General features: G+C 46.3%; 1 protein-coding gene across 1 annotated transcript in view; it reads right to left on the bottom strand.

The window, feature by feature from the left end:
* The window catches only part of ASB18 (ankyrin repeat and SOCS box containing 18), a 72399-nt gene that overhangs the window by 25746 nt on the left and 32085 nt on the right, over nucleotides 1-14568 (bottom strand). The window contains exon 4 of the mRNA XM_023259849.2: nucleotides 12083-12350. Within this exon, the coding sequence (XP_023115617.2) occupies nucleotides 12083-12350 (268 nt within the window). The remainder of the gene's footprint in view (nucleotides 1-12082; nucleotides 12351-14568) is intronic.

Here is a 14568-nt window from a genome sequence, read left to right on the forward strand (position 1 = left end):
TTGGGTAAATACGTAGAAGTGGAAGAGCTGGCAGGTGTATATTTAACTTTAAAAGAAATTGCCGAACGTATTAGTGAAGTGATTGTATTATTATGCAAAGTACAAGAGTTCTGGCTGATCCACACTCTTGGTGAGATTCAGTATTTGTCGGTGTTTTCGACTTTAGCCACTCTGATGGGTGTGAAGCAGGAAATTTTTCCTTGTGGTTTAAAAAAAATTTTTTTTTTCAGTGTGTATTCATTTTTGAGAGGGAGAGAGAGAGAGAGGGCACGAGCAGGAGGGGCAGAGAGAGGGAGACACAGAATCCAAAGCAGGCTCCAGGCTCTGAGCTGTCAGCACAGAGCCTGACGCAGGGCTCAAGCTCAGGAGCCGTGAGATCATGACCTGAGCTGAAGTTGGATGCTTAACTGACTGAGCCACCCAGGCGCCCCTCCTGGTGGTTTTAATTTGCATTTCCCTGATGATTAGTGATGTTGAACACCTTTTTGTTTGCATCTTGGCCATTTGCATATTGTCTGATCAAGGCTTTTGCCCAGAGGGTAAAGGTTTGACTTGGCTTCCATTATTACCTCTTCTAATTCCTGACAGTGGGTTGTAGGTTTTCAAATGGGACTTGGCAAGTGATCTGAAAGCTGACGAATCTACCTGAGAGGCCATCAAGGGTCAGGAAAGGGGCATAGACACCTGTAATAGAACATGTCTGGAAGGTGCTGGCTGGAGATGTGCAGGGACTTCCTGAATGTACAGGGTGTTTGAAAAGAACTTAGGTGAACAAGGGAGAGGTGATCGTTCAGCATTGGTGTCTCTTCCAACACTTGGTTTTTGGCAATTTCCACTGTGTGCCACCTTACTTGCAAAACATGGGCCCTCGATGGGACTCAGTTCCCTGGTCTGTAGATTGGGGATTCTCATGCCTTGCGGGCCTGCTGGAGGACCATCGGAAGTAAGACCGTTGGAACTGTTCAGGAATGCATGAAGTTCTACCAATATCAAATCACCCGATGGGGGTGTCCCCTCTATGACACCTTGCTCTTTAATATCCTTCTGATGCCTCAGACTCCTGTTGAATCAGGCCATGTTTCCTCCCCTCAATAAATCAACCACTCCTCTGGGGTGTGGAAAGAGCACACAGTTTTCCGGATTATGTATCAACACCCATGAGCCTGGCACCTTGTGTAGGTAAACCTCCCGTGGAGACATTTGGAGTTGGTGCGAGGACTTTGAACAGTTATCTCTGCTTGAACCTGGCCAGAGGGTGCCTTTCTTGCCTCGGGAAAAGTCATTCTTTCTCTCTGCCTGGATTTCAGCTTGCCTCGTCTGAACTAGAAAGCATTGTCCAATAGTTCTCTTCGGTGATTGTTAAGGAGATTAGCTGCTTCCACAGGTCTGGCGCTGGATTCTGAATGATTTTTTTTTACCAAGTTAAATTAATCCAACCGGGACGAGAAAAGTAAACATGCATGCTTTTTACTGATATGCTCATGAGGGAAGGAAGTCTTCCTCACTTCCGTTTAAAGCAAGATAACTTCAGATGGGGGGGGGGAAAAAAAGAATCAGGCTTCTACTCATCCTTTTCTCATTTTAATTATCTCAGATTTAAAAAAGAGGGTCAAGGAGAGGAGTCTGATAATAAATAGGGCGAGGCTGACAAGCAGGTTACTAACGTGAAGAGAGTAACTTTACTGGAACTTTTCTTTTTGGGAAAATCTCTTCAAAAGGCTCCTAGATTAAAGCTCTGATATCCTTTTTTGTGTGTTGAATTCTGAATTCTGAAGCTTGCTGGTTGGAAGGAAGCACAGATAATTTTTCTTTTTTAATCCCAGGAACTCAGAGACTCAAAGGTTTTAAAGTCCTGCACCCATGGTGAATTGCTGACTAAAAGGGGTTGGAGCAGAAGTGGGTCCCGAGGTGTGGAGACCATTGTCATCAAGAGTAAGAAAATGAAATGGCTCTGTATGTAGGTCAACGACCCCCTCTCTACTGTAAGGTAAAAAAATTAAGGATGACCTAAAATCTACTATGTATAAAAAGATTCTGGAGAAGGTAGCTCTTTCTTGTCAAAGTGATAATATGTTTATACTACCTGAAGCCAGACCTCCTCGGAGTCTAACTTTAGGGGGACTCTTTAGAGCTGAAAAGCTGTGGTCGAAACCCCAAGCCCTTTCTGACATCTATTACCTTTTTATCCTTCAAGGTAGTTGGCTATGTTATTGTAGAGGTGTTCAATGGAATCCGCAAGCATTTCCCATTATAATCATTGATATCGAAGGGATTCTAAGTCAGCTGTTGCATAGTTCTGCCTGAACTTCTGGTATATTCATCACTTATCTCAAACTTTCCCCCAATAACCAGGATTTAAATAAGTCAAGACTGTCAAATTAAATCACCAGGGAGAAAGATTCATACGGAGAGACAGAGGCGGACGAGGGATGCGAAGAAGAGGAGGAGGAGGAGAAAGAGGAAGACAAAAGAAAAGAGGTTTAAAAAGCTCCATGTTAATACAAAGGCATTTGAAAAGTCCTTATTAAACAATGTCCTGGACCTGTATGATTTCTGAAAAACCAACTGAAGCCAGGAAATTAGTTTCTATCACACAGTGGATAAGCTGTAACCCTAACGGTCTGCATATATCTCAGCTCTTTATAACATCCAGATGTGAGCTTGTTGGCTTGTCAGAAGAGCTATTGATGGAATTCACAATATTTTGTGCTCTGAGTAGGTGTTTCTTTCTCATTTCTTAGTAAAAAGCAGTATTTTTCTGATACCGTAAAGCAGGAGGCTGGAACCTAAGGTGTGAAGCAAACTTAGTTTTTAAAACTCTTTATATTTTTAAATTATTTTAGATTTATGGAAAGAGTTGCAAAGATAGCACAGAGAATTTCCAAATGCCTTTCACCCAGCTTTCACTAAGGTAAGCTAGAAAGTAGAGAATGCCTGCAGCTGAGGACAGAAATGGATCACAAGGTTTGAACTTACCAATATGATTGGCAAACACTGAATTTCTTGACCTCCCAAAGGGACTCTGGGCTCCCAGAGTGGGACAGAGTGAAGAGGTCCCAGGCAGAGCCTAGTGACTTTCAGAGTTAAGGAGATAGATATAGGGGCCTGGGGAGGCCAAGGCAGGTAGAGTTTGCGAGGCAGAGTACTGGGCAGGGGGTGTCTTCACAGAGAAAGAACTTTGCAGAGTGTCCCCTTGAGTATTCAGTTGAGTAGTGATTAGTGTATGTGTGTGAGGGAACTGCTCAAGACGGGAGAAATAGCACCCCAAAAGAGAGGGAATCATACCCATGGTATGTAGAAGTTCAGGAATAGTGTCTGTTCTCAACAACCAGCGTTTAAAACTGCATATATAATGGGGCATGGTTAGATTACTAAGAAGGGTGTGGTCTCAGTAGTAGGGAAAAAATTAACTTTAGTTTTAACACTGCTCTGATCCTGCCTAACAAAGCTTAAAAGCAAGACCCAAGAGGATCAAAGTGTTTCCAAGTAACTTTACATTTCAGAGTAGAGATAAAAAATATTGATAGGGATAGAAAAATATCCAGCACCCAATAAGATAAAGAGAAAAAACAACAACAACTCAGTCAATTAAAACTGACCCAGATGATAGAATTAGTGGACAGGAACTTTAAAATCGTTATTAAGACCATTTCTGTATGTTTGAGAAGCTAGAGAAAAGGTTGAACATATTAAGTAAAGGTGTGGAAGGTACGAAAAAGACCTAAGATTGGACTTCTAAAGTTGAAAACCATAATGTCTGAGATGAAAAATACATTAGATGGGAATAATGGCAGATCAGGTATTTTAGAACGAAAGATAAACCAATTGCAGAAGAAAAAAAATGACAGCACCAGTGAGCTGTGGAACAACTTAAAATGGTGTCATATACGTGTAATTGGAGTCCCTGAAAGAGAGGAGGGGATCATACAGAAGAAATGTGAGGAAATAACTACCAAAATTTTTCCAAATATGATGAAAATTATAAGCCCTCAGGTCCAAGAAACTCAAGGAATCTCAAAGACAAGAAACATGAACAAACTACATCAAAATACATTATTACCAAACTGCTTATAATCAGTGATAAGGAGAAAAATTTTAAGCTGGGAAAAGGACATTATTACAAAAGAACAAAAATAAAGAAGACAGAAGACTTTTCCTTAAAAAATGTTAAGTTGAAAGACAGTGGAGCTATGTGTTTAAAACACTGAAAGAAAAAAAAAAACCCTGTCAACCCAGAATTCTCTACCTAAAAAAGCACTTTTCAAACACTCAGGTGAAATAAAGACTTTTTCAAACACACAGACACTGAAAGGATTCATCACTATAAGAAATGTGGAAGAAAGTCCTTCAAGCAGAAGGAAAATGATACTAGGTGAAATTTTTGATCTCTACAAAGAGATGAAGGAAACTGGAAATAAAAACTACCTGGGTAAACATACAAACTTTTTTCTTATTATTTCAATATATTTAAAAGAGTATGGGCTATTAGAACAAGACAAAATTTATTGCAGGAATTGTATGTAGAAGTAAAATATGTGATACCATTAACACAAAGGCTAGGAGGAGAGAAATGGAAGTATGCTGTTGTACTCTATATGAAATAGTATAGTTAATACTTGAGAGCAGGTGGATATAGATGTATACACTATAAACCCCAAAGCAACCACTAAAATAACACAACAAAATTTTTATAGAATAAGTCAAAAAAGGAGACTAATGGAATCATAAAAATTCCTTAATTAATACAGAAGAAGGTAGAAAAAAGAAGATACAGTAAACAAAGAATGGATTGAAAAAAATAGCAAGATGTTTGATTTGAACCTAGCCATATCAAAATCACATTAAATGTAAATGATATAAACATCCAATTAAAAGGCAGACTATCAGATTGGATTTAAAAAAAAAGATCCAATTACAGGCTGCCAACAAGAAATCTACTTTAAAAATAAAGGCAAAAACTGAGGTTGGCCTTCAATCATTTGTCAGCAAGAAACTGAGACCTTCAGTCCACAGTCCCTGAGGAGCTGAATTCTGCTGATGATCATATGAGTTTGGCAGCAGATTCTTTCCCAGTTGATCCTTCATATGAAACCCTGGCTCTTGTTGACATCTTGATTGCAGTCTTGTGAGTGACTCTGAAGTAGAGAACCTAGCTAAGCAATTTCCAAACTTTCACCCACAGAAACTTTGAGATAAGAAATGCGTGTTGTTTTAAGTCTCTAAGTTTATGGTGATTTTTTATGCAGCAATAGATAACTCATGCAGATGGAAAAATATATACTATAATAACACCATTCAAGAGAAATCTATATTAACATCAACTAGATATATTAATAGGGGACTCAGTAGATTTTAGAGCAAAGAATAAAACCAGAGATAAAGATATCTTTTCATAATGATAGAGGTCAGTTCTACGTAATAATGCTAAACATCTGTGTACTTAATAACAAGGCTTCAAAATATTTGAGGCAAGAACTGATAGAACTATAGAGAGAAGTAGACAAAATGATTATAGTCAGAGATTTCAACACTTCTCTTTCAATAACTTGTAAGACAAGTAGGCAGAAAACAGAAAGGTATAGAAGTCTTAAATGACAGTGCTAAGCATCTTGACTCATTTGACATATATAGAACACTCCTCTCGCACCCCTCTCAATAACTGTGGAATACAAATTCCTGTCTAGTGTACATGGAACATTTGCTAAGACAGAATATATTTTGGATAATAAAAGAAGACTCAAATTGAAAAGGAGTAAAGAGATACAAAGTAAGTTCTCCTACCACATGGAAATAAAATTAGAAATCAATACTAGAAAGATATCTGGAAAATACCCAAGTATTTGAAAACTAAATAACACACTTCTATATAACTGTGGTTCAAAGAAAAAAATCCAAAGACAAATTAGAAAGAATTTAAAATAGATTGAAAATGAAAATACAACATTAGCATTGCAGGATTTAGCTAAAGTAATACACAGGGGGACATGTACAACACCAAAAGCAAGCCATATTAGAAAATAAAAAAAAATCATCAAATCAGGGACATTAGTTTCTATCTTCAGGAACTGGAAGAAGAGCAAATGAAACTCAAGGTAATCAAAGAAGGAAATATAATAAAGACCATAGTGGAAGTTAGTGAAATAGAAAACAGTAAACAAACAAACAAACAAAATCAATGAAATAAAAAACAAGACTGATCAGGGAAGGAAACAAAAGAAACAATATAATGAATTCCAATATCATGAATGAGAGTGGTGATAATACTATAGCTTTTAAAGATTAAGGGGCGCCTGGGTGGCTCAGTCGGTTAACCATCCGACTTCGGCTCAGGTCATGATCTCACAGTTTGGGAGTTCGAGCCCCGCGTCGGGCTCTGTGCTGACAGCTCAGGGCCTGGAGCCCATTTCAGATTCTGTGTCTCCCTCTCTCTCTGACCCTCCCCCATCATGCTATCTCTCCCTGTCTCAAAAATAAGTAAACGTTAAAAAAAAAATTAAAAGGATAATAAAGAACAACTTATGCCAATAAATTCAACATCATAGCTGAAAGAGATAAACTTCTTGAAAGATACAAGCTATCAAAGCTCACCCAAGAAGAAATATTTTCAGTAGTACAACAGCTATTAAAGAAATTGAATTCATATTTAAAAACCTTCTCATAAAGAAAACTCCAGGCCCAGATTGCTTCATTGATGAATGCTACCAAATATATTTTTAATTTTTTTTTAGAGAGGGAGTGTGTGAGTAGGGGTGGGGGAGGGGGGGAGAGAGAGAGAGAGAGAGAGAGAGAGAGAGAGAGAGAGAGAGAGAGAATTCTAAGCAGGCTCCATGTTGAGCATGGAGCCCAATATGGGGCTCAATCCCATGACCTTGGGTTCATGACCCAAGGTGAAATCAAGAGTCAGATGCTCAACTGACTGAACCACCCAGGTGCCCCACTACCAAACACTTAAGAAAGAAATAATGACAATTTTATACCAGCTCTTCAAGAAAATGGTTGAGGAAGAGACACTTTCCAACTCATTTTTGAGGCCATTGTCACTCTGATATGAAGACCAGATAAAGACATTACAAGAAAAGAAAATTACAGACCAATGTCTCTCATGAACATAGATACAGATTAAAATTTTTCCAGCTAATCAGACCCAATAATTTATTAAAATGGATAATATTCATGATCAAGTGTAGTTTATCTCAAGATGGCGAGGTTGGTTTAACATTTGAAAAACAATCAATATAAATCATTATACTAACAGACTAGAAAACACACTGTATGATCATGTCTAAATATGCAGAAAAGGTATTTGAGAAAATTCGATATCCATTAATAATAAAAACTCTCAGCAAGCTAGAAATAGAGGGGAGCTCTCTCAATCTGAAAACGTTCATCTACAAAAATCCAATGTCTAATCTCTTACTTAATGGTGAAAGACTTAGGCTTTCCTCTAAGATCAGGAATAAGAAAAGTTGTCTGCTGTTACTACTTCTCTTCATCATTGCCCTGGAGATACTAGCCAGTGCAATAAGGCAGGATAAAGAATAAAGTGCATCAGCTGAAGAAGTAAAGCTATGTTTATTCAAAGATCACAAAGCTGCCTGCATAGAAATCTTACGGAACTTACAATGAGTTATGAGAACAATTAGTGAGCTTAACAGGGTTGCAAGGTACAAGATCAATATGGAAAAATAAATTATTAATTTTATATAATAGCTACAAATGATCAAAAATTTACAGTAAAAAATACCATTTACCAAGCACCAAAAATAAATATTTAGGGAGAAATCTGACAAATACGTGCCAGCCCTGTACACTGAAAAGTAAGAAACACAGCAGAGAGAATTAAAGACCTAAAGGAACGGAGAGCTTTCTTGTGTTTATTATGTCCATTCTCCCCAAATCTATAGATTGATCTATGGGTCAACTGGGGAGATTCAAGGTTGATTCTGACTCCAGTCAGAACCCTGCAGCTTTTTTTAAAAAAATAGAAATTGACAAAATGGTGTTCAAACTTACATGGAAATGCAAAGGAGCTAGAATAGCCAAAACATCTTTGACAAAGAATGACACCCGAGAACCTACACTACCTGACTTCGAGGTTTCTTATAGAGCTCTAGTATTCAATACAATGTGGTACTGATGTCAAAATTGACAAACAGGCTGATAAAATAGAAGACAAATATAGAGGAATGGCTCTACCACGGAGCTCTGGTAACCTTGTGTGTATCCACACAGGCTGTGCAAGCAAAGGTCTTGAACCCCTGCTGATCTAAGTCTTGGCAGGAGTTGTCCTTCTTGGTGTGTGGGACGAGGCACTGGCTCCATTGGCCAGTCCTCTTTTCACGGTGTACATAGGTGATAAATGGTCTGAACTTAAGAGTGGCTCTTTACCAGTTGAATCAGTCAGACTTTGTCCTGTGTGTACACTTAAGAGAGTCCAGAAATAAACCCATGCACATGTAGTCAGTTGATTTTAGACAAAAGCGCAAAGGCAATTCAGGGCAGAAAGGAAAGACCCTTTGACAAATGGTGCCGGGACACTCGGACATGTGCATGCAAAGAAGAAAGCTTCAATCTATACCTCACACCATATGCAGAAATTAACAAAAAATGGGTCACAGACTTAAATGCAAAATGTAAAATTATTAAATTTATAGAGGAAAATTTAGGAGGAAATGTTTGTGACTCTGGGTTAGGCAAAGACTTTTTTTTTTTTAAAAGATATTATAACCCAAGGTAATTTCTAAAGAAAAAAATTGACAAGCTGATTCCACCAAAATTAAGAATTGCTATTCTTTAAAAGGCATTTAAAAATGTTTATTTATGTTGTGTGTGTGTGTGTGTGTGTGTGTGTGTGTGTGTGTGAGAGAGAGAGAGAGAGAGAGAGAGAGAGAATCCCAAGCAGGCTCCATGCTCAGTATGGAGCCTGAGGTGGGGGTTTGATCTCAGGACTGTGAGATCATGACTTGAACTGAAATTGAGAAGATGCTTAACCCACTGAGCCACCCAGGCGCCCCTAAAAGGCATTTATTTTCCTAAAAGGCATTTTTAAGAGAAGACAATACAACCCATAGGTTGGGAGATAATATTTTCAAATTATATGTCTAATGAGGGGCTTGTATTCAGAATATATAAAGGAATCTCAGATTTATTTTATTTTATTTTTTTCAACGTTTATTTATTTTTGGGACAGAGAGAGACAGAGTATGAACAGGGGAGGGGCAGAGAGAGGGAGACACAGAATCGGAAACAGGCTCCAGGCTCTGAGCCATCAGCCCAGAGCCTGACGCCGGGCTCGAACTCCCGGACCGCGAGATTATGACCTGGCTGAAGTCGGACGCTTAACCGACTGCGCCACCCAGGGGCCCCAAGGAATCTCAGATTTTAAGAAAACAACCCAATGTAAAAAAAAAAAAAAAAAAAAGGGAGGGGGGACACAAGATTTGAACAGGCACTTCACTGAAGAAGACCGATGGATGTCAAATAGGTACATGAAAAGATGCTCAACATCACTTGTCATTAGGGAATTGCAATTCAAAACTACAACAGGATATTTCTACACACCTATTAGAATGTTTACAGTTAAAGAGTTTCCATAAGCAACCACTACCGAGGGTGTGAAACAACGGGAACATTCGTACCCTGCTGGTGGGAGTGCAACTTGGCAAACCACTTTGGAAACAGTTTGGCAGTTTCTTAAAAGGTTGTCTTTCAATCGCATACAAGCCAGCCATTCCACCCCTAGGCACACATCCAGGAGAAATGGAAGCAGACACCCGTACAGAGGCTAGTACACAAATGTTCATAGCAGCTTTATTGGTAATAGCCCCAGACTGGAAACAATCAAGTGTCTTTCAACACACGAACGGATAAACACATTGTGGCAGTCCCATACCGGGGAATACCACTCAGCAGTGGAAAGGAGTGAATTATGGATCCACGGCACGATATGCTGAATCTCAAAGTAATCGCGTTGCATGAAAGGAGCCAGACAAGATGTAAAACACTGGCAAATTCAGACTGAATTATAGGGCTAGAAAAGCAGATTAGTGGGATAATAATGGGGGAGGGGAGGGGGGATAACAGTGGGGCAGGGAAACGTCTGACGGTGATGGGTGTGCTCACTCCCTTGATTGTGGGGATGATCTCGTGAATGCATATTGTCGTGAACGCATAGGTCCAGATTTATCGAATTGCGCACTTAAAACAGGCGCAATTTACCGTATGCCAATGACACCTGAGGAGAGCTGCTTTAAAAAGTATAACTTTAAGGGGTGCCTGGGTGGCTCAGGGGGTCAAGCATGGGACCCTTGATCTGGGCTCAGGTCACGATCTCACGGTTGGTGAGATCGAGTCCCCGGTAGGGCTCTGCCTCTGACTGTGCCGAACCAGCTTGGGATTCTCTCTCCCTCTCTCTCTCGGCCCCTCCCCCGCTCCTGCAGGTGCGCGCTCTCTCTCTACGTAAATAAACTGTAAAGGGACATATACGTATAGTCAGCGTATTTTTTCCTTCAGGCACCCTCAGGTGGTTCTCTCGTCTTTCTCAGTCCCTGCTCTCATCTCGAGTGACACTGGTCGCTGGTGGCCCCGCCTGGGTCACCGGGAGCCCAGTGGCCCCGCCTGCTCTCGAGACGGCGGTTTTGTTTAATCCCCACCACCGTGATAGAAGGCCAAGAAATCGCAACCCCGAGGGCAGCGACCAGACCATTTTGACTGACGGAGTGTCACGACGAGCAAACGCAAGCCGCCTGCCTCTCCCGGGACTCTGCGGGCCCCGCGGGGACAGACACCCCGCAAGGGGAGCCGCGGGGGTCGGCCGGCAGCTGCAGAACTCCCCGAACCCCGGGCCCTGGGCAGGCGCCCGAAAACGCGGGGCGCAGCTCGGCTTCCTGTGGGACTCCGAGGCCCCGCCCGAGGAGCTAACCATTTATGTCACACTGTGACAATTATTCTGCATAAAATTATCATTAAAAACCCTAATTTTTCAGCCTCCAACGCCGCCAGTGGCCTTTTAGCATTCGTCAGCGCCGGCGTCTGCAGGCCTGTGATCACCCCGCTCATTACCTCGGTGCGGCGCCTCCCGCCTCGCGCTCGCAATCAAGCGCTAATTACACCCGCCCGGGGGCCGGGGGGCCGGGGGAGCCGGGGTCCGGGGTCCTGGGCTGCGAACTGGGGGCCGGGGGGCCGGGGGAACCCGGGTCCGGTGCTGCGAACTGGGGGCCGGGGCTCCGGGGGAGCCGGGGTCCGGGGCTGCGAACTGGGGGCCGGGGCTCCAGGGGAGTCGGGGTCCGGGGCTGCGAACTGGGGTCCGGGGAGCCGGGGTCCGGGGTCCAGGGCTGCGAACTGGGGGCCGGGGGGCCGGGGGAACCCGGGTCCGGTGCTGCGAACTGGGGGCCGGGGCTCCGGGGGAGTCGGGGTCCGGGGCTGCGAACCGGGGGCCGGGGAGCCGGGGTCCGGGGTCCAGGGCTGCGAACTGGGGGCCGGGGCTCCGGGGGAGTCGGGGTCCGGGGCTGCGAACTGGGGGCCGGGGGTCTGGGCCGCAAGAAGGATCCAGTACTCTGCCGGGCGCGGTGGGGTCTGGGTCTGGGGTCCTAGGGGCTCCGGGTGTGAGTCCCGACGCAGGGGCTGGGGTAGGCGCCCGGGGGTCAGAGGCTTAGGGTCTGGGGCTGACGGTGGGGGCCGGGGTCTGGGGCGGGTGGTGGGGAGTGGGGACCGAGGGCGGGTCGCGGTCCGGGGTCAGGGCGGGGGACCAGGTGGAGCGGGCCGTGACGGACCGCGGGGACCCCGGAGGTGGCCGGGGCCGGGGCGCGAGTCCGGGTGCGGTGAGGGAGCGAGGTGTGTCCCGGATTCTGGGACACAGGACGAGGTTGGGTCCAGGGTCCAGGGACCGGGCCGGGGACCCGTTGGGTCCTGAGGATCCGCGCAGGCCCTCGGGATCTGCGGGCGGGACCAGGGGCGGAGGCCGCGGGGTCTGGGGCGGAGCCTGGAGGCGGGGCCAGGGGCAGAGGGCGTGGCCGGCCTCTGGAGCCTTGGCCCCGGATGGGGTCAGGGTCTGTGCCCCCCCGCCCGGGCCGCGTGTCCTTACCCGAGGGAGGCGGCGGTTCGGCAGAGGTGCAGGGGCGCCAGGCCCTCGGCGCTGAGCAGGTCGGGGTCGGCGCCGTGCTGCAGCAGCAGCTGGGCGCAGGCCGTGTGGCCCCCCAGGCAGGCCTCGTGCAGGGCTCCCTGGCCACCGGGGCTGGCGTCTGGGTCCGCGCCGCGGCTGAGCAGGTGGCGCACGCAGGCCGTGTGGCCGCGGGCCGCAGCGATGCACAGAGGCGTGGTGAGCTCACGCTTGTACTCCAGGGTCCAGAGGCCTGGGGGAGAGGAGAGGTACAGTGAGTGGGGGACCGGCGGGGGGGCCGTGTCCCTTAAGGCCCAGCTAGCGTGAAACCATCTCTTAGAAGTAGCTACCGGGTGGACACGTAGGTACATAAAGAAAGATAGACGATATAGAGGTATGTATTGGGACCAAGAACCCCAGTGAGTTCCAGCTAGAGGCACAGATCTAGCTCGGCGCACAGAGAGAGAAGACAAGAGAAGACAAGAGAAGAGAAGAGGAGAAGGGCCATCTCCCACCCTAGGGTGACAGGTGCAAAGACAAAGGCAGAGGGGCAGAGAGAGATCTCCAGGAAAACTGAAGTGTAGGAAGTGGGGAGGAGAGTCTCACGGGCCCAGGAGAGGGAGATGAAGACCCAGGAGGGAGAAAAGGAATAAAAAGAAGGTTAATAGGGGCCAAAACCGAGCCGGAGGGAGTGGACCGTATTGAGAAGCAAGAGGGGTCTTGCCAAATAGGGGGGCGACTGAGGACGAGGCGAGGAATTGAGGAATGGAGAGCCGGCCAAGTAGGTGGATGGTGGGAGACCGTAAACCAGGAATTCACATTTCCCAGGCTCTGAATTAGGGACAGCCTGAGGGAGGAAAGTGAGCTGTGGATTTTTCTGGAATCCAGCTCTCTCTCGTTGAACCCCAAACTTATCCCTTTATCATTAGCGGGAGAAGACAGTCGGCGAAACAAACTGACCCCCTGCACCAAGGTTGCTCAAGGAAAGGCCTTAGAAAGTTTAGTCCTCTTGGAAGCCACTGGGTTTCAGAAGCTCCCTTTGATGTGGTGTCCACATTCAGCACAATTCCGGTTTGTTTCTTTGCGCTTTTTAGGGTTGTGTGTGTGCGTGTGCGCGTGTGTGTATAGGGTTGCTCTTTCTTGACGGATGAATGGAGCAGGTGCTACACATTGTACTTCTCTGAAAACTTTGGGCTTTCAAAAGGCCCATGGAAGGTTGTTAGCGGCCAGGAGCGCTTGTGGAAATGGGGGAAGCAGTCCCTGGTGAATACACTTCAAGGGACAGGATTTCACATGGCAGGAATGCCTTCTGATAATGATGGAAGAATCGATACCATGGCCGTAATGAGCTGCAGAGGAGACCCTTTTCACAGGCCACCTCCTTCCTGGGACCCATGCTGAGCAGGTTTTGAAAGACCACTCATAATTACCTACCTGCATGTGATGCAGGGTTCCAGCCTGCCCTGTGTCCCCGAGGCCCAGCCCGAAGGTTGTGGCACACTTAGGTGGGGGATGTGCCTGTCATCCCGGCAGTGGATGGTGGTGGCCAGCTGGGCCCTGGCACGTGGGCCCGCACGGGTTGGGTCTGCCCTTCCCAGTGAAGACCGGGCGTGATTTGGAGGGGGATAGATGCATATGGTCCCTGATGGTAACGGTGGTCTACATGCTTGCTCCTGGTTCTGGCTGGACTCGTCTTCCTGAGCTAGGAAGTCTACTTCCTGGGCTAGGGAGGGCAAGGAAGGGGGGGGAGCACCCAGACTCCATCCTCTGGGGCACACCAAGTTCCCAGCCCAACTCCACCCACCCCAGCAGCTCCCTTCACCCACCCCTGGATTCCTGAGTCTTCCCAAGGACTGAAGGAAGGAGTCTGGGCTGGGCGTTGAGCTCAGCCGGAGCTTGAGGCCAGCACCTCCCTCTGGGTCCTGGGAGATGGTGGTAGGCTTCCACTTTCTTGAAGGTCTTCAAGAAAACCCGAGTTCTGAGGCAGCTGTGTGGACCACAGAGCCTGAATCAGCTGCCTATACCGCCCACTCCCGGGTCCTGGTTCCGCCACCGGGAGGAACGTGGACACAGGCTTCTCCCCACGTGGCACATCCCTCCAAACGTCAGCTCCTCATGCCAACGCTGTCCTTGGACTGCGACTGGCATTCCATCCTGGGTGCGCCGAGGTACTGGGGGGCTTGCCCTGTGAACCTGCTGGTGCATTTCCGTCCCCATGACTCCCTTCGGGGGGGGCTGGGATTGGCCACCAGGAGGTTCTCATGTGGGAGAGGGTGCTGTTCGCAAGCCATGTTTGGTCATTTCTGCCGCGTGGTCAGCTGCAAGGGGCGTCGAGTGGCTGAGCCCAGGGAGCACGGACAGCCGCAGCCCTGAGTGCCACCCACCCTCTCTTCCCGGTCCGCACGGAGGCCGTACGCCAGCACTGGCACTCGGGGCTGCCCCATCCACGGTGACAACTCACCGCCTTCTCC

This window comes from Felis catus, chromosome C1 (genome assembly GCF_018350175.1).
Source record: "Felis catus isolate Fca126 chromosome C1, F.catus_Fca126_mat1.0, whole genome shotgun sequence".
Taxonomy (NCBI): Eukaryota; Metazoa; Chordata; class Mammalia; order Carnivora; family Felidae; genus Felis; species Felis catus.